Below are 22,979 nucleotides of genomic sequence, written 5' to 3'. Positions count from 1 at the left end.
GGGGGCAGATGGCCAGTCCCATGCCAGCCCAGTGCCAGCAAGTCTTCTCCAGTTTTTTGAGAGAAATAGGACACGCCTGATTTTTCAGTGTTGGCAACCAATCCAAATTTATTTTAAGCATCGTGTGGGCTGAACACACACCTCTGCAGACTGCATTTGGCCTGCCCATTTGCAACTTCTGTCCTCCCTTACTTAATGTTTCGAAGATAGCCTATTCCTGTCTTTCACACTTTTGTTGCATTTCCTGTAGATTTTTCCACGTTAGAATGCCTTTGCTTCCGCCCCCATTGGCCACAAATTTCCAGCCTTTAAGGAAAGTCCCCTCATTTGCTTCCCACCCTCTTCCTCATCCACCTCGCGCCCCTGGGACGCAGCCATGCGCCCAGCGAACGGCGTGCTGAGAGCCTGCCATGGCTGGCACTGTCCTGGACCCAAACGGACAAAAGCCCATTGCTGCAGAGCTGGCCAAGGCAGGCATTTGGCAGCGGCAAAGAAGGAACGTGTGTCATGAACGGGTGCGAGATGACAGTGGAGACCAACCAGGGAGGGGGTGGGAGCCGGGAAGAGTGGCATGGGCAAGGCGCAGGCACAAAGGCGGAGTGGCGGGGCCCACTCGGCGCCAGGTACCGACCGTGCAAGCTTCCTGTCAAGGGGGACAGACAAGCTCAATAAGCACAATACAGACAGTGATAGGACCTGGGGAGAAAAAGCGAGCGGGGAAGGGGGTGTAAAGTGTGTGGTGTGCAGTGTGAGTGTGTGTGAAACTTTACCTACTGTCGTCTAAGAATGCATCACTGCAAGGGTGACTTTTGAACGCAGGCTAGAAGGAAATGACAGGGATGGCTGAGTGACTGGGGGGTGGCACTGTAAGTCCAGGAGATCATGTGTAAAGGTCCTGAGGCAGAAGCATTCCTGACATATCCAAGGACCAGCAAGGAGCTCCATGTCTGACAGAAGAAACAGAGTGGAGGACAGATTGTGGAGAGCTTTGTAGGTCATAGAAAGACCTGGGGTTTCACTCTGAGTGAGATGGAGTCATCGCAGGGTTTTGAGGATCGCTCTGGCTGATATGTTGAGAACAGATCCTAGAGGGGCAAGCGGAAAAGCAAGGAGACCCCTACAATGATCCGGGCAAGAGATGATGCTAGCTTGGACCAGGGTGGTAGCAGTGAGGTGGTGAGAAATAGTCAAATTCTGGACACACACACACACACATGCTTTTTTACTTTGGACACTTCTAAAGAAAAATAGAGTACTGGAACAACCCTATGGACCCACACTACCACGTCCCCACCAACTCCCCTGCTATCAGCTCTTGCCCAACCCTGTTCACTCATACCCCTCCCACCACTCTCCTCTACCTTCCCTCAGTGGGTCTCATAATGTAGGCCTCAGACAATAGGCATAACCAGCAATAGAAATACAAATGATCGGGTCCATTGCGGCCCTACTGAGTCAGAAACTCTGGCCTTGAGGCACAGAAATCTGTTTTAATGAGTCCTCCAGGTGAAAATCATTGCCCTAGATTATTGTGAGTCAGTCCCAACCTTCTTAGCATTTCATCTATAAACACTTTAGAAAGAATCTCTGAAAGTGGGGCGCGTGGGTGGCTCAGTTGGTTAAGCGACTGCCTTCGGCTCAGGTCATGATCCTGGAGTCCCGGGATCGAGTCCCGCATCGGGCTCCCTGCTCGGCGGGGAGTCTGCTTCTCCCTCGGACCCTCCTCCCTCTCATGCTCTCTGTCTCTCATTCTCTCTCTCTCAAATAAATAAAATCTTTAAAAAAAAAAAAAAAGAATCTCTGAAAGATAAAGGCTCCTTTTAAAAAATGTAACCACAGGGCGCCTGGGTGGCTCAGTCCGTTAAGCGCCTGCCTTCAGCTCAGGTCAGTCCTGGGATAGAGTCCCACGTCAGGCTCCCTACTCAGCGGGGAGCCTGCTTGTGTGTCTCTCTGTCTTGCTCTGTCAAATAAATAAATAAATAAAAATCTTTAAAAAAATATTTAAAATAAAATAAAAATGTAACTACAATACCATTATCACATCTAAAAAAACTTAACCGTAATTCCTTAATATCACCAGTTATCTGCATATATTTTGAAGGTCAAACCAAAAGGATTTGTGGACAGACCTGATGTGGGATATGAGAGAAAGACAGGGTCCAAGGATGAGGCCAAGTCTTCCTCCTGGACAACGGGAAGGCTGGAGCCAGGCCAGCATGGAGCATCAGGAGCTCAGGGCAGACGGACGAGCCGGCTGTGCCCACGGGCGCCCCAGCGCAGATGGCGAGGGCAGAGCTGTGCCGGCCTGAAGTCCAGCCAGAGATACAAATGGGGTCCCCGGCAAACGGAAGGTATTTAAAATCTGGAGATTGGAGGGGATCACCTGGGCAGTGAGTGTTGGAAACAGTGCATTCAAAAATCAGAGAGAATGAAAAGAAATGTCCAAAAGGATGTAAGGAAAACCAGAAACGTGTGGTGTCCTGGAGGTGGGAGAAGACAGTGTTTGAAGGAGCAGGAGGGGTCAGCGAGTTCAGATGCTGCTCTACGTTCCGTAAGATGAGGACAAAGTGTCTGTCCTTCCAGTTAGGCGCTGGTGCCCAGAAAGGTGCAGTGTCCGTGCAGTTGAGGGGCAAGAAGCTGAATGGAGAGGGAGAAACAGAGACAGTGGGTAGAGACAATTCCTTGAGGAATTCTGTGTGTGTGCATGTCTGTGTGTATGTGTGGGGGGGTATATGTGTGCGCATGTGCATATATATGTGTGTGTATGTGCATGTGTGCATGTGTCTGTGCATGTGCGTGTATATGTGTGTATGTCTGCGTGTGCATGTATATGTGCGTACATGTGTGTATATAGGTATGTGTGCACGTGCATGTATATGTGTATGTGCATGTATGTGTGTGCATGTGCATATATATGTGTGTGCGCGCGTGTGTCTGTGCACGTGCGTGTATATGTAAGTCTGCCGCGTGCATGTATATGTGCACGCATGTGTGTATATAGGTATGTGTGCACGTGCATATATATGTCTGTGTATGTGCATGCATGTATGTATGTGTGTGCATGTGCATTTTTATGTGTGTGTGCATGTGCGTGTATATGTGTGTATGTCTGTGCGTGCATGTGTGTATATAGGTATGTGTGCACGTGCATGTATATGTGTATGTGCATGCATGTATGTATGTGTGTGCATGTGCATATATATGTGTGTGTCTGTGCATGTGTGTGTACGTGTGTATCTGCGTGTGCATGTATATATGCGTACATGTGTGTATATAAGTATGTGTGCATGTGCATGTATAGGTCTGTGTATGTGCATGTATGTGTGTGTGCGTGTGTCTGTGCATGTGCGTGTATGTGTATGTGTGTGCATGTATATGTGCGTGCATGTGTGTATATAGGTATGTGTGCACGTGCATGTATGTCTGTGTATGTGCATGCATGCATGAATATGTTTGTGTATGTGTGTGCATGAGTGTACATGCATGTGTGTATATGTCTGTATGTGTGTGCAGGTGTGTGTGTACGTGCATGTGTGTATATGCGTGTGTGTGCATGCACGTGCTATGTATTTATATGTGCACACGCATGTGTGTCTCTGTGTACGTGCATGTATATATGTCTGTGTATATGTGTGCATGTGTGTAAGTGTGTACACGTGTATGTACATGCATATGTATATGCCTGTGCGTGTGTGTGTACATGTGTGTGCATCTGCACCCACACACATGTGCTGGTGGAAATGCTCTGGGACAGTAAAAACCGATGTAGTAGAGAGAGGGAGATGCTGGAGCGAGACCCCGGAGAAGATCAGTGGAATCCGATGTCTAAGTGGGGGCCACCCTCAAAAACAGTCCATCACGGTTAATAGGAGACAAAGGAGCACACAGCGGCCAGATGTGGGGGGGGTGGGCCGCCGCAGCCAGTGTGCAGACGTTCCCTCCCAAATGCTTCAGGGCTTCAGTGTAGCGAGAAGCAAGTTCATCAGCTCAGAGTGAGGAGGAGGAGGAGGAGAAGCTGCAGAGCTTGTGAATAGCCCGTTGGGACAGTCACCGAAGGACCCACCTGGACTCAGGGATCATGAAGTAGCAATGACACCTATCAGCATGGTAGTGGGTCTCTGGAAACTTCCAGCTATGCAGAGGAGGGTTCAGGCGAGGAGGAGAGGCTCTCACTGGTGGTATCACCAATCGAGCAGGACCAAGCACAAGAGGGACAAGGACCCACGGGGAGAGGTGCAAGGCGGAGCTGGTGGCTATGACCTGTGGATCTGAAGGGGAGGCACAGGGGCCAGCGCGGGACCATGGAAGCGTCAGGGACCACAATCCTAGCAGGGTCATAGATCACCGAACTGGAGAACTAAGGGCTGAGCTGAAAAGGTGGGGGCAGTAGGTGCAGAGTGGGTGTTTGACACAGATAGTGGGGGGACCAGGGCATGGCCGCGGGAGAGAGTGGCTGAGCCAGGGTGGAGGACACACTTCTTGTGGGGGAGGTCAGCAAGGGCTTCAGAAAGGTCACCATGATGACTGAAGTTATCAAGAATGAGGGCAAGCCTCAGCATCGGCGACAATGGGAGAAAACGAGGTAAAATCACCAGGTAATTCCAACACAGGGCAATGGGTGATGGGGTCCCCGATGTGTGTGGGCAAAGGGTTAACAGAGCCTGCAAGAGAACTGACCTCAGGTTAACATTCCAGCCCTGTTTCCCTGGTAACCTGATATAAGTTATCTATGTTACTAGACAGCCTGGCTTATGATTAAAAATAGTCCTGACTGGTAGAAGGCATCTGGGCTACGAGGAACCACAGGTGACCTATAATAACTATGACGGGGCCATGGGGACACTCTTGGAATGTACGAGCCTGTCCTTTGAGGGGACCCTGGAAGCTCAGCCACCCAACACTGGATCCTGTGGGTGAACCCTGTCCTGGTTCGAGGACATGGCATGCACACCAGGTGAGTGGAATGGGCCTGGGGTCTCCTGAGGGCTGGGTGAACGTTCGGGAGACCGCCCCACACTGCCCTGCCAGCAAGCTGTGGCTTCCGTCCTAAACCCCCAGCGGGAACGTAACAGTCTGGAAGTTCGGATGAGCCGTGGAAGATCTCTGTTAGGCACCATACATTGAGATTCAAGTGCTTTTACGGAGGAGGGAAAGAATGTCTGGAGGTGGCAAAGAGGGGCCTAGGAGACACACATCCCCCCCACCCCGGGCCAGTGGGCCAAGGGAATGGAAGAGAAACAGCCGCCACTTAGGCCTGCCAGGGAGAGGGTGGCGTGCCCCAAAGCCAGGCAAACTCGGCCCGCCGTCCCGAGGCTGCGGCCGGTGTCGTAAGGAGTAGGAGTCAGCCCTGTAGCCAGAGCATGCTCTGCTTCTTTTAAAACCCAGGCCACGCAGGCCATCTCCTGGTCCGCACACAGCCAGTCCAGATCAATAATCAAACCAACCACACATTTCTTTCTTTCATAATATATTCCTCAGTAACACACCATAAGGAAATCCCAGTGAAGCCCAGCCCACATGTCACAAAAATAAGTAGGTCAATTTCACAATGCAGACCGCCCAAGACTGAGGTACCATTTGTGGCTGCGTTCTTGTGCATGATCTTAAACCATCTCCTTGTATTTCAGGTTCTCAAGAGGATAGCATCAGCCAGATCAAGGTCAGCGTCTCCTTCATGAGCTCAGGTCAGACTGGTTTACGGCTGTTCCTTCCAGAGTTATCAGTTTAGAGCTAAAGCCGCTCTTCCGAAAGACAATGGTTTTTCTCCAGGCGGGGCGGGTGGAGGCGCAGGAGGGTTGCTAAGCAAAATGCAAATCAAAACATCAGTCTAACCGAAGCTTGTGAGCCATGATGAAAGCCAACTGGGCAGATGCAAGGCAGCCCCAAGAAGAAACTTTCCTATACTCCCCACTGCTTCTCTCTCTCACCAAAAAAAGTCCAGGCCACACAAAAGAGCGAGCGGGGGGAGTGGGGCAGGGGCGGGCACTCAGAAACACAGTACCTAAGCAAATGCGCTGCGTCCCACCAAGGCTGTGCGAGCTTGTGCAAACCGACCAGAGAGAATAAAGGGGAAATGTATCATCTCCTGCAGCCACAGCTGAAAAAACATCTGTGCAGTGGGGTGGGCCCTCCCTGGCCCTCCCCACTCCCCTCCCTGCACCGAGGTCCGCTGTGGCTGTGACCGGAGGAGGAGGAGGCCGGCTCCTGGGACAAGAGGGCTGCAGTGCAGGGCTGGACACTGAGCCTCTACCGCGGAGTCTTTTGGCCCACGCTGAGCATGCTTCTGACGGAGCCGGGGGACAGGGGCAGCGGGGCACCACACCGGGAGGAGAGCCAGCGTGAAACGCAACCGTACCTGTTTCTCTACAAATATGTGCGTGTTCACTGTACACGTGGGGGCGGATCCTGCAGACCCGCTCCCTGGGGGCAGTGTCCCCGGCCTGACCACAGATCTCATTCCTGGGCCTCCAGTCTCTCCCGCGCCCCCCCAGGCTCTCCTCCTGGAGCGAGTCCCGATGCGTCACTTCCTCATACAGCAAGCCCTTCAGTTTGCTTCTTATGACTAACAAATTAGGTCCACGGGCCTGGCCTGGCGCTGGAGGTTCTACTTACAGCTCCTTTCCCACTTTCCTCTCTAACTGACCAGCCAAACCAGCTCCTTGGGACATCCCTCTCTCTTCTTCCTTCCTCAGTTATCCGTCCAGCTGAACAGCCCCTCCCAGCCCTGCTACAACCCCTCCTCAGAGCCTCCCCCTTGCAGAGAAGCCCTATTTGCATGCATGTGTGTGCACGTGCACACACACACACACACCCCTTTAGAAGCCATGTAGCGTGATCCACATATATCTTCTTGTGCTACGTGAGATGCCCAGTGGGCGCTGAAAGGAAAGGGAAAGTCACACCCTGTCCTGCTTCAACTCCATCCCTCAACAAGGATTCCAGATGTGCACCTCTGTGCCGGGGCTTGCTCTGAGCCCCCAGGAGAACGGCAGCGAGGCAGGAACACACCCAGAAGAAGGAGCATCGCTTCAGGAAGGAGGTGTGATCCACTCGGTGGTGCTGGAGGGAGGACAGACCTCTGCGGGGTCCGGCAAGGTGGAAGTCATGGGGACCTTGACGAAGGGCTTCAGAGGAGCGGCAAGTGCCTAAGCCTGGCCGAAGCGTGTCACGGGAGGATGGGAGGAGAGCGGAGACAGCACGTGTGCACCAGCCTGTCATGCACGTGAATGGAGAAAGGAGGTGAGGGGCTGGGGCCGGAAGAAGGTTTCTTAACAGGAGATCCAACTGTCTTTTGGTTTCATGGTGGGAATCACCCAGCTAGGAAGGAAAGGGGGAAAGAGTGGGCACAGTCTTTAAAGATGGGGGTGGGGGGGACATGGGTGGAAAAGGTGGATGCAGAGGAGCATGGGGGTCATCGCTGTAACAGAGGGAAGGTGGCGAGAGCACCAGCACAGGGCAAATAGGTCAGGTGGTGGGGCTCGTGAAAGTTCTCCTTTTAATTCCTTCTCTTTTCTCAGGGCAATAGGAAGCAAAACATTAGCTGAGAGGGTCAAGGTGTTGAAGGCTTGAGAAGGTGTGAAAGGGCCATCCTGGAGAGCGGAGGAGCAACCAGAGGAGGAAAATGCTGCGAGCCTAGAGACTATGGACCAGCACCAAAACCCCAAAACCCTTCGTGAAGTTGCCAGAAGTCAGCATGGTGCTGTTTCCCTCCAGCCACACGTGGCAACATGGGCGCATGCGTGGGGCGGAGGGGCCGTGGCCTCATCTGGGGCTGGGGGGCTGCCTGGCACGCACCAAGCAGAGAGTGTGTGCAGGCTGGGGGCGCACTGTAAGCCAGAGAAGGATGGGGGACGGGGTGTGCGGGCAGTGACGGTGGCCGGGAGGTTGCAGGGCTGCAGAGCTGTCTGGGTCGGGCGTGAGGGAGGGAGCAGGTAGTGAAGGGTGCCCGAAGCTGACCTTGCAGGGTGGCGTAATAACTGGTGACGAGAAGGTCTAGCGGGGTGAAGTGAGGGGAAAGCAGGGCTTGGCAATGAGACGGTGAGGGCAGAGCAAGGCCAGCGGAGCAGGTGGGTCATGCTGATGGCCAGGAGCTCAGCTAGGATGGGGACAGGAGTTGTGGTGGAAGAGAACCCAGGGAGCCAGGAGCCCAGCTCCTCTATGAACGGAGAGCATGGCCAGGAGGAAGGGAGATCTCAGTAAGGAGAAGTGTGCGTCCCGAGGAGTGGTCCTTCTCGGGGAGGAGGAGGAACCCTGGCCCCAGGTGGCTGTGAGCAGCGGGATGCCTGCCTCACCCCCAGCAATGCTCCGTTTGGGGGAGTGCGCGCAGGTGAAGGCGGGGTTCAGAGAGCCTGCTGAGTGAGGGACTTGTTGAGGTCAGGACACAGTTCCAGGAAGCTGAGGTAAGACTTCATCCATCTACCAAAAGCCAATTCCTACTCTACATTTTAATCCAGAATCCAGAAAACAGGCTATAATTCACTTCTCAGGCTTCTTTGATTTTTAAAAAACTGTCGTTGCTGCTATTTAGTGGAAAAACTAGCATTAAGATGTGATTAGAACGCCCGTGTGCCAATCACTCGTGTTAGATGCACCACAAAGATGCAGAGCTGCAACCCGGCTGGATGTGACCTCGGGCCCACAGGGCACACAGGCCCAGGAAGATGAAGGAAGTTCAACTCTGAGCAGACACATGAGTGTGCCTTGTTATTCACAAGTACTATTTGGGGGTATCTTTTGTGACTAGTCTGGCCTCTTCCTCCGTATGTGTCTATTAATTAAACAGGCCTGCTTACTCGCAGAGGCCCCACACAACCTCAGGGGAAGATATTCACACCATTTTTACAAAAGGGCAGAAGAAACCTTCTCAGATCATTGATTTGGGAACTGCCTCCTCTGACTTACCAACCAGCCAGAGGCTTTCTGTACCTGGAATTAGCTCCAGCCTTGGAAACAGAAAAGTCTGTGGCTGGGTCAGAACCTGGCCTTAGAATCTGAATCACCTCACAGCGGCGATTCCCCAAATGCACCCCAAGAGACCCTGGTGTACCCTAAGATGTGATGTGTGTGTTGATGTGCTGTGAACAGAAGGTCAAACATACTTGGGATCCCTGGGCTAGTTGACCAGCTGTATTTACCACACAGCCTGAGCGGCACATCTCCAAGGAGGGGGGCGGGGTGCCAGGTCCAGACTCCCCCAGTCATTTACCTGTGAAATCCTTTTGTTCAGCAGCCTCTCTCTGGGGAAGTTCTCCTTTACAGAATGAACACTTTGCTGCTTCTGATGCCGGCTCCACACTCCTTCCTGGGGGCCTATTTTGTCCTCCCCAACTCTGGCCTTTTTGAATGGGATGCCATACTTACCACCTGCCCCACATTCCGGCAGTGGTGGCCCCCTCCTACTCTCTACCATTCCTGGTCCTGCCACAGCTGTTGCTCGTGCCTCAAGCACCTGAGCCCTGCCCTGATGTTCCCAGCACTGAGCCTGGCTTGGACCTGAGCAGGTGTGTCCCCTACAGGACAAGTCCAATCTGGGCTTATCTGGAGGCCTGTGCGGCTGCCCTGGGGGCCAGGGCATGAAAGAACCAAATGTCTCCTGGGAAAGGAGTCAAGGCCTAGGGGGAGAGACAGGTGGGATGGCACGGGGGGCGGGGGCAAGAGGGAGGGGTCATACTGGGTGGAATGCAGTGTCTGTCCTGGGGCCTCCACACCTGAGTCCCAGGAAGGAGATGGAAAGAAAAATGGAGAACAGAACCAGCACAGCTTACTGCCCGAAGCAGAGTGGGCGGTGCTGGCCCTGTGGCTCGGGTCATTTGTAGTTTTCCTCTTGAGAATGACTTAGATATCCTTTGCTATCTTTTCTGGTGAACTATTTGTCCTTTTTTGTGATCTATAGGCGCTCTTTTATACCCAACGATTGTCAGTCTTTGACCCTTTTATATGTTGCAAATGGTTATACGCAGTTTCTTTCCAGGCTGTTGCTCGTTTTTAAACTACCTTTATGGTGTCTTTTGATATCCTGGAGTTTTACATATTTATGTAGTCCAATCTATCAGTCTGACACTGAGTGGAGGCTGAGCAGGGGGTCCAAGGTGCCACCAAGGCTCTGTTTCCAGATCCCGCACTGGTCATGTGGGTGTGTTCACTTTGGGAAAACTCACGGAGCTGTACATTTAGGATTTGTTCATTGTTCTATACTATGTTATACTTTAATAAAGAAATATTTCTTAAATCTGTCAGATGTCTTTATCTTTCTGACTTCTGAGTTTTATGCTTTGTTTAGAAAGGCTTTCTACACCATAAAACTGTGAAAGCTTCTCCTATATGTTCTTCTAGTATTTTAAAAGTTGGGGCTTTTTATAGTTCACCTTAAAGGCCTCTGTGATTTGCTTTAATATATGATATAATGTAGGGCTCTAACTTAATTAGCATCCCCATGGGCTTAACAAAACCAAGAACCCCATAAAGGTAAACCATCAACTATGTTACAAGATAACATTGCTTATGGTAAAAATGACCTTAATTGGCCAATTGCCTCTGGACAGGAAAGAGACAGACATGAATTATACCTGCTGACGAGGACACCAGGCTTGGGGCTTGGGTGAAGCCTGGAATCTGTACTTCTGGGGGTTATATAAAAGATACTGGTTCCAGGGTGCCTGGGGGGCTCAATCGGTTAAGCGTCTGCCTTCAGCTCAGGTCATGATCCCAGGGTCTGGGATGGAGCCCCGTGTTGGGTTCCCTGCTCAGCAGGGAGTCTGCTTCTCCCTCCCCCTGCTCTTGTGCTCGCTCTCTCTCTCTCCCCTCAAATAAATACAATCTTTTTTTAAAAAAAGAGAAATATGGTTTCTAACAGGGCACAAGGCTTTAAGCTGGGGGGAGAAGCTAGTTACCAGCCAGATGGCTGTGCAAACAGTCACCTGCAAAAACTCCTGCAAAGACCACTCACTCCCCTGGACATGGACAGCCAGCACCGTCCTGGGGGCAAGCTGAGGTTTCTGCCCTCCTCCTTTCAGACTAGACAATCCAAGGGGAACCCGGTCTGAACCTCTGGCTGAGTAAAGGAAGAGCCCCACCCGGCGCAGCACTGGTCAACTGTACCAACACCATTTGCTAAATATCCACCTTTTCCCTGATTAAATCATCACCATTATAATAAACTAAATTAATCCACTTACATAAGTCTGTTCTGAGCCCTCTCTTCTAATCTACTGATTTTTGTCTATTATACGATTCTTTTTTTTTTTTTTTTAAGATTTTATTTATTTTTTTGACAGAACACAATGCGGGGAAGGCAGGCAGAGAGAGAGGGAGAAGCAGACTCCCCGCGGAGCAGGGAGCCCGATGTGGGGCTCAATCCCGATCCCAAGACCCTGGAATCTTAACCTGAGCCGAAGGCAGACGCTTAACCGACTGAACATCCCAGGCACCCCTCTATTATACCATCCTTACGGCTTTATAGTATGCTTTACTATCTGGTAGATCAAGTTCATCTTCACTGATGTTTTTCAAAATCCTCCTGGCTATTTTTGCCATTCCTTCATCATTCCGCAGTGTTTCTGGAACTGCTCCTCACAACAGGCAGGGCTGAGAAGACAGTACTGAACAAGACAGAAACGCCCCTTGTCGTAGTTTCCTGGGGCTGCTGGGACCAAGTATCACAAACTGGGGCACTTAAAATAACCACAATTTATGCTCTCACAGTTCTGGAGGCTAGAATTCCAGACTCAGGTGTCAGCAGGGCCATGCTCCCTCTGAAGGCTCTAGAGAAGGATCCTTCCTTGGCTCTTCCAGCTTCTGGAAGGTCCGGGGGTCCTTGGCTGGTGGCCACACCGGCCTCTGTCTTCACATGGCCATCTTCCCTCTGTGCGTGTCTGTTTCTGTGTCTTCTCTTTTTATAAGGACACTAAGTCCTACTGGATTAAGGACCCACCCTACTCCCATATGACTTCACCTTAGTTTACAACTTAATTACGGCTGCAAAGACCTGATTTCCATATAAAGTCACATTCAGTTATGGTGGTTAGGACTCAGACAGATCTTTTTGGGGGATGCAACCCGCAACATCCTGCTCCCACAGAGCCTGCACTCCCGAGGTCAACAACATTACACGGTACACAGGCAAGCAAACAACGAAGGTGCTTTTGGTCATCAGTGCTATGAAGACAAGAAAGCAGGTGACGGAACAGAGACAACGGGGGTGTGGGGAGTGTGGATGCCATGGGCCAGTTCAGCTAGCGTGGCCAGGAAAGTTTTGCCCAAATCATCCAGATAGCCCGAATGAGGAGGACACAGCGAGGCCGAGGTCTGGGGGGAGAGCACTGGGGACAGAAGGCACAGTAAGTACAAAGCTGCTGAGGCAGGAGCCAGTCAGGACTGCTCAAATGGAGTGAGCTCAGGAAATGGTGAGAGAGGAGAAGGAGCCAGGGCAGAGGTCACAGGTGGTGCAGGCTTGAGCAGGTCCCTGCATGGGGGCTGGGGAAGCCCTGGGAGTGGTGGCGGGGACATGAGTTAGGTGGCAGCCGCCAGTCCAAGTGCAGGAGGGCCTGGTTGGAGGAGCACTGTACTTATGCAGCAGTGGGGGTGAGAGGGGGGAGGGGAGGCAGAGCTGGTGGCATCCAGATCCTTGTGGAGGTAGAGAGGTCTGGACTTGCTGGGGGATTGGGTGGAGTGGAGGAAAACAGTAGGACCAGGATGACTCAGACATTTTTGTCCTGAGTCTCTGCCCCACCCATATGGGGCTGCCATTTAAGCATGCGGGGAGTCCCACATATACTTTAGTCAGCCCCTTATGTTTTCTCTCAAACTCCTATTAGAATTTAATTGGATTTTACTCATAGATACTTGCATTTATAGATTACTTGGAGAAGAACATCTTTACAATGTCAATGTTCCTATCAAAGAACACGGTATACCTTTCCAATTATTTGGTGCTTTAGTAAAGTTTTATAGCTTTCTTCTTTTAGGCCGTGCATATTTTATTATGTTTATTCTCGGAAATTGTTGTCATTGGGAGAGGAATCTTTGCTTTCCTATGTGAGACTCTAATTCCTAATTGACTCATGATAGTATATTGGAAAGCCATCAATTTTTATCTGCTGAGCCTGAAAAGCAGCCAGCTTATTAATTCACTAAGTCTCACGAACCTCCACATACCTATCACCCAACTCCGAGTTACCAACATTTTCCCAGTCTCATTTTACCTATTCCCTCCCCTCCCGTGTCTGCGCTCACGTGTCCATCCATCTGCCTCCCCAAGTATTGCCAAACAGATCCCAGATATGATATCATTTCACTGACAGATACTTCAGGATCTGTCTCCTGAATCTTCCAAGTGCACAATCTTGTCCTCTGCACCCAAAAGACTTGAGGGTGCGCAGGAGGGGAGCACACAGAGGCCACAAAACTGAGGCCCCTCCTACAAGGCCCAGCAGAAAGCTGGTGAGCAAACTAAAGTCACAAAGTTCAGCCTCTAAACTCACAACTTTTCTTACAGGATCACTCCCCCGGTCTTGGATCTGGGTCTATTTTCTCTTTTAAGACAAAATTCTAGTAAGCTCTCAGCAACCTAAATTTCCTAACAGCGAACTGAACCAGAACCCTAACGCAGAGAGTGCCGAAGTCAGGTGGAGAGTGCCGAAGTCAGACACACACCCGAAACCGCCCCCCAGGTCTGGAGACATTCATCCGCAGGCGATGGCATTTCATTACAATTCCTCCCTTCATGTGTTTGCTCTTATTGTAATGTACCCCTATGTTGCGGGGGCGGGGGGGGCGCGCGTAAGCTGCAAGCACCAGTTCCAGAGTTGGATTAAAATTTTATCACCACCATACAAGTTAGAAGAAGGCCTTTCTGGTCTCTTTCTCCAAGGCGGCCTAGACCCCACAGGGTGCCTTTCTGTGAATTACAAAAAAGTGCCCCCTCTAGACAGGTCAGCTTGGAAAGCAGGGAAGGTGGTGGAGGACACGGGGCTTAGTACCCGCCCTCTCTATCCGGCTGGTCCGCGGCCCCTCCCCTCCCGAGCCACAGGCCCCTCCCCTCTGGCCCGCGGCCCCTCCCCTCTCGATCCACAGGCCCCTCCCCTCTGGCCCGCGGCCCCTCCCCTCACCCCTCCTGGTGGTCTGGGTAAAAGAGAAGCGGATACCACTATGATGGACCTTATCGCAAGGGCTTGGTTCAAGCCTGGGCTGGTGGCAAGTTATTTCTAGCCCAAGTTTTCCAATATTCTTTATCTACACCATTTACATAAAAACAAGCCCATTATTGAAGCAGGCCATGACGCGAGTGTCACAGTTCCGTTGGGCCAGAGCACTTGGACTGCCACATCGGACTGCCTTCTATCACTCCTTCTGCCAGCAGGATCGGGCTTGGCTCCACCTGGAGGGAAGCAGAAGCTGCAGAAAGCTGTCTCCTCAGCTTACGGAGTTTTTTCCAACATACAGGATTTATCAGCCACGGATAAGATTTGAGGCGATGTTAAGTTCACACAACAGAGTCAGTAAAGCTGCTGAAACAAGACCACACATTCCCAGACACACAAACTCCCCACTCCAGAGCAGGCTGTTAAAAAGCAAAGTTATGTTTATGACGAAAGGTAGGATTTTCAGAATGTTAATAGATGCTAATAAGAACCAACTAAAGGAGCTACTACTTTAGCACATTTTATGATATTTTAATAAATACCTTACTTTGTGTCCCTAATTGCAGCTAAATTGTTATTGCCTTTTAAAAATTTTCTCTGCCAGTTATAGGAAAGGGGCAGAACCAAGGAGAGAGAATCTCATGCCTTAATTAATTCATAAGTCTCTAATAAAAAAAAATGTATAGCATTAGATTCTCAGCTCAGACTTAGATCTGAACCATCTTAGATTTTACCTTGCCAGATCACTTTCCTAAGATTCAAATTTCTGGGTAGCTTATTATTTTAACTAGGTGTGTAAAGTAAGGGTATTGCTTATTTGCTTATGCTTAGTGTTTAATTTTTTTTTTTTTTTTTTTTTAAGACACATGGAATTCCAGAGAAGGAAAGGCAATGCAGCTTGTCATTCGTTGGTTTTCAGATGTGGACTCTGAGGCCGGAGAAGTTAATTCCCTCAGATAAGGACAGATAAGGACTAGCATAAGGAGCCAGGGTGGGAATTCAGGTCTTCTCTCTCCTACCAGCAGGCTGCAGAGGAAACAGGTCAAGGGTTTAGTGGAGGTCTCACTGGAACATTCTAGGGTGAGACCTGAGGCAAGGGATGTAATTTGCTTTTTCTGAGTAGAGATTACCACCATCAATCAGTAATATAGTCAATACCAGTTGAATACAAAAAGGCGGCTGGTCAGCAGAGATAAGCAACTGTACATCATACCCTCCTTAAATCTGGCCACTTTCCTAGATCTTGATGCGTGTCCAGACCATCCCAGTTCTATGCTGGGTCTGAGCATCACTGTGACCACCCTGCCCTCTCCCCCACCTCCTCAAATCCCACATCAATTTCAAAACTAGGAGTGCTCTGGTGGCCCAAGTTCCGCTTTGTGAGACCTCACAATGCTCTAAAGGACAAAGGTTCCTCTTCATTTCATTTCTTTTTTTTTTTTTTTTTTAAGATTTTATTTATTTATTTGAGAGAGGGCGAAGCGATCACAGAGGCAGAGGGAGAAGCAGACTTGTCACTGAGCAGGGAGCCCAATGAGGGGCTCGATCCCAGGACCCTGAGATCATGACCTGAGCCGAAGGCAGATGCTTAACGACTGAGCCACCCGGGTGCCCCCCCTCTTCATTTCTTTATCACCTGCTTTGCCCTGAGCATCGCCGCAGACCTTGTCAAAGAGCAGAAGCGGCAGAAGATAAGGCCTGTTCTTGGGTAGTGGGTGCAGAGCACAGCAGCTTGTGGTCAGGCTGGACAGGGGCTCCAAGAGGTCAGGGAGGGGGCATCCATCAGGCCCGGTCTCCGAGAAGGGAGGAAGTGGGGCAGGAATGCACAGAGATGCAGGAACAGAATTAACTACTAGCTTCCACGATATTACAGAAGGCTCTCCCGGAGAGTCCCTGATCCTCAAAAAACTGCCATAAAATTAAGTTCAGACTTTCATATTCGTCCTTTGGAACTGCTCCCAAGAATTGGGTCACCAGAAGGAACTGCCCTTTCTGCGCTCCTTAGCTAATATGCTCCAAGTGAATCCTCCCGCTGCAGTCATTTTCTGAACCAGGAAGCGCTGCAAGCAAATGGCAACCCTCCAGCTTCATAAGCCCTGAGTGCGGACTGCCACTCCCCCAGGACCCGGCCAGATGCATCCAGCTTTCCTGCACAGGCCCTCTGCTAAGCACCAGGCCCAGACAGATGCGCAGTGCCCACCTTGGGTGCAAAACACAGTTCTGTCCACCCAGCTGGCTGAGCACTGCCCCTACCCCCAACAAGAACAAGCAAACTTAGGACAGGAAGATGCATGCACTCACTCAGGCATCTCTCCCCACCCACGACTGAGATCTTCGGGAAGACCCCAGTCCAACATGTTATCTGTGTGACACACCTCACACTCAGAAGCATGTCCTTGGGGAGCCTGGTGGCTCATTGCTGTCTCTACGCTAAGAAACCTAGCACTTTCTTCAGAGCTTTGAGTCCTAATCAGGCTCTGTTCTAGGTGCTGGGGACATCCACTTGGAAGGATACTACCCAGGGCAAGCCTCAGCTCTGCTGGAACGCAGGACCGAAGCCCACACGTTTCTCTTGAAGATGTTCCCTTCGTGTTGTCACACACACTGCTCAGAAAGTGGGCAAATGCTTTCCCAAGCCTGAACGCTCCTCTTGACACAAGCATCCGATGAAAATCCAGTCCCCACAGGAATGTTCGACATACTTACTCTCACTAGGACCCCTGATCTTCACTGACTGATGACACATGTGTTTTGAAACCCAAAATAAGCACAGAGACAACAGGACACACCTAGTCTTTTTCATACACACATTGAACTTTCTTTTTTCTTTCTTTCTTTTTTTTTTTTTTTTAAAGATTTTATTTATTTATTTGAGAGAGAGAGCATGAGCAGGGGGAGAAGCAGAGACAGAGAAGCGGGCTCCCGACTGAGCAGGGAGCCAGATGTGGGGCTCGATCCCAGGACCCTGGAATCATGACCTGAGCCAAAGGCAGACGCTTAACTGCCTGAGCCACCCAGGCGCCCCTGAACATTCCTTTTTTCTAGGGATGAGATTTTATTAAACGTACTGTTCTCTAGAGCCTCTGGGCCTTGTTCAAATCATGACTCCACCACTAATTAGAGGTAGAACCTCACGTAAATGCTTATGCTTCTCTGTGCCTTGCTTTCTCCAAGTGTAAAATGGAATCATAATTAATACCTGCCTTGGTGTGTGGGTTAAATAAATCAATACATGTAAACCACTTAGGACAGTGCCTGGCACATGGTAAGTGCTCCATAAATGTTAGCCATTTTTTTTCCATAAATGTTAGCTATTATTATCAAGTTGGACCAAGGTTTATTTAGTTAGCTAAAAATTCAATGAACATCCTCAAAGCAAAATGAGCTCATGCTATATGAATATATCCTGAAGTAAATTTCTATCCATTTAATACTGGATCAAGGACATGCATATTTCTTTTTTTTAAGATTTATTTATTTATTTGAGAGCGAGCATGTGCACACATGTGCACATGAGCGTGTGGGGGAGGAGGGACAAAGGGAAAGAATCTCAAGCAGACTCCCCACTGAGCACAGAGCCGGAAGGGGCTCGATCTTAGGACCCATGAGATCATGACCTGAGCTGAAACCAAGAAATCATGACCTGAGCTGAAACCAAGAGTCTGACACTTAACCGACTGAGCCACCAGGTGCCGGAAGGACATGTGTATTTCTCCAGGTTTTCATTAAATCATCCTCAAGAATGACTTACAGGTACATAACAGTACCCCAAACCTCCTTCCAGCATTCCTTGAACACAATTAGAAAGTGCCCATAACTGGGCTGTTTTGCATTGGCCTTGAAGGTGGACCCCAGCCTGCCCACTGAGAGCCCCTCATCTACCAGCGCCCAGACGAATCCACCAGTGTCCGCACAACATCCAGCAGTGTGTGGAAGACAGAAGTGCCGTCCTGTCTATGGCCACACCGCCCTGACTGCGCCCCTCTCGTCAGAAGCACCATCCATTGCCAATGCGGCCCAGAGATGCTTGCGCAGCCCTGGGGGCTTGGCTTTCAAGCCTTCAGCTTGGTCCGCTGCAGACACCCCCGCAAAAGGCATCCGATTTTCAGACTGAGGCCGCTGGCGACCACACCACTCGCCCCGCCCGGAAATGTTCTCTCTCACTTGCTCTCTTTCTCTCTCAAATAAAATATAAAAAAATCTTTAAAAAACACAGGAACAGGTAACACAGAATTGAAATATATTGACAGATACCAATGCTGAGTGACAGGTACAGGGGATTTGTTTTTCCTTCTACTTTTGTACATTTGAAAATGTTCACACTTAAAGGTTATGGGAAAGGTTTTTGAGCCACAGAGCCCCAAAAAGGAGCCTGGCAAGATATGACATCAGACTCCTACTGGCGAGGTACACAAACGACAGGTAGAAGTACATACTAACCCAGTTTGCGTTTCCGTGACTATCATGCTGAGCATACCACCAAGTAGGAAGAAGGACCCGGCCACAAGCCGGGGAGGCCCACACGTGGGGGCTGCCCCGGTGTCCCCAAGTCAGCAGCCTGGAGCCCCCCCCCCGGCCCTCCCTGTCTTGCAGTCTCCACCCAGGACAGCTGATCACCTGGCCACTCAACGGATCCTCTCAAGTGCCCTTAAGCAGGTCAAACTGTAAGGCACTGACTAATTCTGGGCCACAAAGCCAGGGAGAGTGAGCAAGGCAACAGTTTAGCAGAAGCCTTGCTTGGCTCTGTGGCCGTTTCAGCAATTCAAAGCAGGATACTGTGACCTCCATATAAACACAGCAGCTGGGAAAGCCCAGGCCCGGTGTTTACACAGAAACTTTCCCCCCAGAAGCTCAGCGTCATTTAGGGACACTCACTAATTAAGTTAATTAAATCTCCCAGGCCTCCTTCCCACCCCCACCCCCGCGGCCACGGCTCCCTGTTCAACAGCAAGCGTGGCTGGGGGCAAGAGGCAGGGTCGCACTCGCTCACAAACACCCCGGCAAACACACAGACGCTCGCAGGCCACCCTTCCTGGGGGCTGTTTGGAGAAGGCTGAACTTTGGAGTATCCGTGTGTGTTCTGAAAATGAAATCCACGAACAACAGGCGCACTTCCCTTCCCTTGGTCCACACTAGGTCTAAAAGAGACAAAAGGAAAGACAGCAAGGACTTTTCGTCCAGATGTGCCAGTAAGAGAAGCTCTGCGTGCTAACTGGCTGGCGGACCATGGGGAACTGTTCCATGCTATGGCTTTCCACCTGTACTTGAGAAACCTCCTACCTTCCAATCAGGCACCGAGAAAACGTAGGCCAACACGTTTGGCTTTTCTGCTTCCGAATCCCTGTTCCCACGGATCTACTCTGAAGACAGACTCTCAACCTAATTCTTGTAGAAGCAGGAATTTAGAAGTAGTCCCTCGGCAACCTTCCTGCTGGCAGGCTCGATGGCCAGGTGTGGAGACCGGGGTGCAGAGTCACTGCGGAACGAACAGCAGGACTGGGCCCAGCCAGACCAGCAAAGGATCATCAGCTTTTCCTAAATGCACAGCCCAGCTCAAGGCCCTGACTGTCTCTGAGCACTGCCTGGAAACAAGAAGCAATTTTTGTGAGCCCCTGAGGGTGGTGAGAGGCTTTCAAGTGTGGATCCTTGTGGGGTAACCTGGGCCTTTGAAGAGCTGTGCTTGCAGCCCGCTGTGGGGCACACGAGCTCTCCTGCTGTTCTCCCTAAAAGCAGAGGCATGCATCTGCCTCCGGACAAGCAGAGGAACGCTCACTGGCTGGGGAGAAACCACCACCCACATGGCAATAAACCATCCACTTAAGTCTCCCTGGCCTCTGGTTCCTCCCCGTTCCTCCCGGGGGAGACCCATCACAGGAAACCACAGCTTAAGTGAGAGGAAGCTGCCCCCAGGCTTGAACCTCATGGAAAGGGTGAGTGGTCAGGATTCCAACCGCGGCTATGCCGGCTCCCACAGATCTCTGGTCCCAGGCAAAAGCAGGCATTGAAACCTTCTGGGGAAAAAAATGAAAGTACGCTTTTCCTTGTCAAGGAAAGGAAAGCAAAGAAGCCAGCCCTTTGAAATACAGATGGGAATTTCAAATTCAGAACCATTCTATCAAATTGTGGCGTGTTTCGGATACTTGAAAAGCCCGAAACAACAACTTTCTAGTAACAGAAGGCTTTGATAATCCTCCTCTGGACCAGCAATAGCACCAAGCGCTATAGCTGCTTTTTAAAAATAGTTTCACTTAAGAAAAACAGACTTTAAAAATTAAGTATTCGGCCTAAGTTCTACTTAAAAATGAATGCTCGGTTAAGTGACAAATGTGGGCTGCACATGAGTTGAAGACAAGCCAATTCCTTCCATTACACCCTCTGTACTAAAATCCAGTGGACTGTAGTCACCAAAGTAATATACATGCATCACAGCCCAAACTGAATTTCCAAATGGAAAATATGCATTATATTATTTTCATTAATCATTTTAAAGTCTTCACTTCTGAAAAAATAAAGTCTTTTTCTCCAAGTGGCTTCAAAGGAACACTTAAATGTGCATGAACCTTGCCTAATGTTGCCGTAATCCAAGTGATGGACGTTTTAATCTCTTTGATGAAGGAGTATTTTTGTACCATGAAATGAATCTCTTGGCTCTGATAAATGTGGTATGAAGTAGACCTCTAAAATGGAATGGAAATTTCTGTGGTTTTCTTTCAAGACCTTAGCAAATGACCAAACTTGGATTTTTCGGGACAGAGCACAAACTGGAATAATCTGATAATAATTTAATCAACGACTGCAGGCACACTATGGTACTAACAATGCTGGAGACACTGTTTCAGTAACCAAGCGACTGAAAACAAGCCCAACAACTATATGCTAATGAAATGATTAGGGAAACTGAAATAGAAGAGATGATTCTTCCAAGAGGCATATCCTAACTGAAGAATCCATGCATACTAATATGGGGGTGGGGGGGGGCAAAAAGACTAGAGACGTTTATAAAGTGTTGTGGAAGTGAGTGCCCTGGTCATCCAGAACTTAAAGGACAGTGACCTTCCTCTGTGCTTTGTTTAGAACGAACAAGGTAAGATGGTATAGCAGGACACCAGCTGGAAGCCTACTCTCCAGCGTTCAAGTTTAAAGTTCTAACAGTCCTACTTGGTTTTGCTCACTTTGGCCTTCCCCATGAAGTGAGCCACAGAACAAGGGACAGGGTGATTGGCTGGTGATACCAGGACGCCACGTGTTGTATGACATTATAAAAACAGCCGCACACTCAATGGGTTAAGCACCTGGCTCTTGGTTTCAGCTCAGGTCATGATCTCAGGGTGGGAGATCAGCAAGGAGTCGCCTTGAGATTCTCTCTCTCTCTCCCTCTGCCCCTCCCCAACTCTCAAATAAATCTTTAAAAGCAGCAGCATAGGACTCAGGTAGAGGTGTGTCCCCTCGGGTCAAGCAAGTTTCATAGCCTCTTCAGGCCCCAGTTTATTCATCTATAATATATGGCGTTAACAGTAGCTCCTTTGCAGAACTGTGAAAGTTAAATGAGGTCACCACTAAAGTCCTTGGCACAAGGCCAGTCTCAACACTTCCTGAAGCACGGACGTGAAATGTACTGGCTTGGCATCTACAAATACATCCAGCATAAAGGTAGAGTCACCAGGTGGTACATTTGCTTACAAGTTCTGCACTTTGCAAAACTGATGCTTCTCGGCCAAGTATCTACGTGGGGTCAATACAGGTTCCATCAGAGGTTTCTCCGGGGTCTGTGTTCCCGTGTTTGTGTCCCCTATCCCCTCGGGAACAGAAGCTAGCCAACACAAACCAACGGGCAATCACTGGTTTCATCAACAGGTGCAAAAGAAAACGAGCGTCAGGCACGGGGTCGGGGCGGCTCCTAGGTCAATCCCCTGGGATCGCGGTGGACCTGTCGCGTGTCCCGGCGGGGCGCGGGGGCATAGAAGGCCACACCGGCTCTCCCAAGAGCGCAACCACCCGGCGGGCGCGGCGAGGGCAGACCCCCAGGAGGTGCCGCGGGCCGCCGCGCCCTGGGCCCGGCCTGCGGGGCACTCTGGCGTCCCCGGGGTCCCCTCATTCAAACAGGCCGCCCGCACCCCGCGCGCGACCCCCACGCCCCGGCTGTCTCGGCGCCGCCCGGGACTGGTCACCTCGGGGAAGGGAGGTGCCCCTTTCTCGAAGTCTGGGCACGGCCGGCGCCCTCGCCTCGGGCGTCGTCTCTCCCCCGGGACGGGAGACCAGGGGAGCGCGTTCCCAGCCCCGGGTCCGCGGCGCGGTCGCACTCACCGAGCGTGGCCACCGTGCCGGCCTCGAAGAGCAGGCAGTCCCCGCGGCCGCGCGCCTCCAGCAGGACGCTCCACTCCCCCGAGGCGTCCAGCCGCCCGAGCAGCCGCAGCCCTTTGCTCAGCGCCATGGGCGCCGGGGCGCGTCGGGCCCGAGGGCGCGCAGCCCGTCTCCGCTCCCCGCGCGCCCGCCAAGTGCCAGGAGTTTCACTTTGGGCCGGGGCTCCGCGCCCCGCGCAGGCTCCTCCCCGGCCTCCTCCGCGGCCTTCCCCCGCCCCCGCCGCGCCGCCCCGGGGCAGGTGAGGGCGCACGGCCGCCTCCCCGCCCCCGCGTCCCGCGCCCGAAGGCGCCGCGCTCCCCCCGGCGGCGAGGCAGCTGCGGCCGGGCGGGCCTGGCGTCGGCGCCCGGCGCCCCCGGGGCTGTGCTCGGGGGGCTAATCCCGGGCCCCCGGCCGGAGGGGAAGTCCTCCCTGCGGCGGGCGGCCGCCGAGGAGGAAGATTCCACACATTCCTGGGCGCGCAGGAGGACGCGGCCGCGGGGT

At 51.3% G+C, this 22,979-nt stretch overlaps 1 protein-coding gene across 1 annotated transcript in view; it reads right to left on the bottom strand.

Moving 5' to 3' along the window:
* The window catches only part of SYNJ2 (synaptojanin 2), a 95,125-nt gene extending 72,450 nt beyond the window's left edge, over positions 1-22,675 (bottom strand). The window contains exon 1 of the mRNA XM_081829208.1: positions 22,443-22,675. Coding sequence (XP_081685334.1) covers positions 22,443-22,569 — 127 coding nt within the window. The 5' untranslated portion in view covers positions 22,570-22,675. The remainder of the gene's footprint in view (positions 1-22,442) is intronic.
* Between the last annotated feature and the right edge of the window lie 304 nt (positions 22,676-22,979).

This window comes from Leptonychotes weddellii, chromosome 8 (genome assembly GCF_054177405.1).
Source record: "Leptonychotes weddellii isolate Sample4059 chromosome 8, ASM5417740v2, whole genome shotgun sequence".
In the NCBI taxonomy this organism is placed as follows: Eukaryota; Metazoa; Chordata; class Mammalia; order Carnivora; family Phocidae; genus Leptonychotes; species Leptonychotes weddellii.
This window is presented reverse-complemented; position numbering and strand designations above follow the sequence as displayed.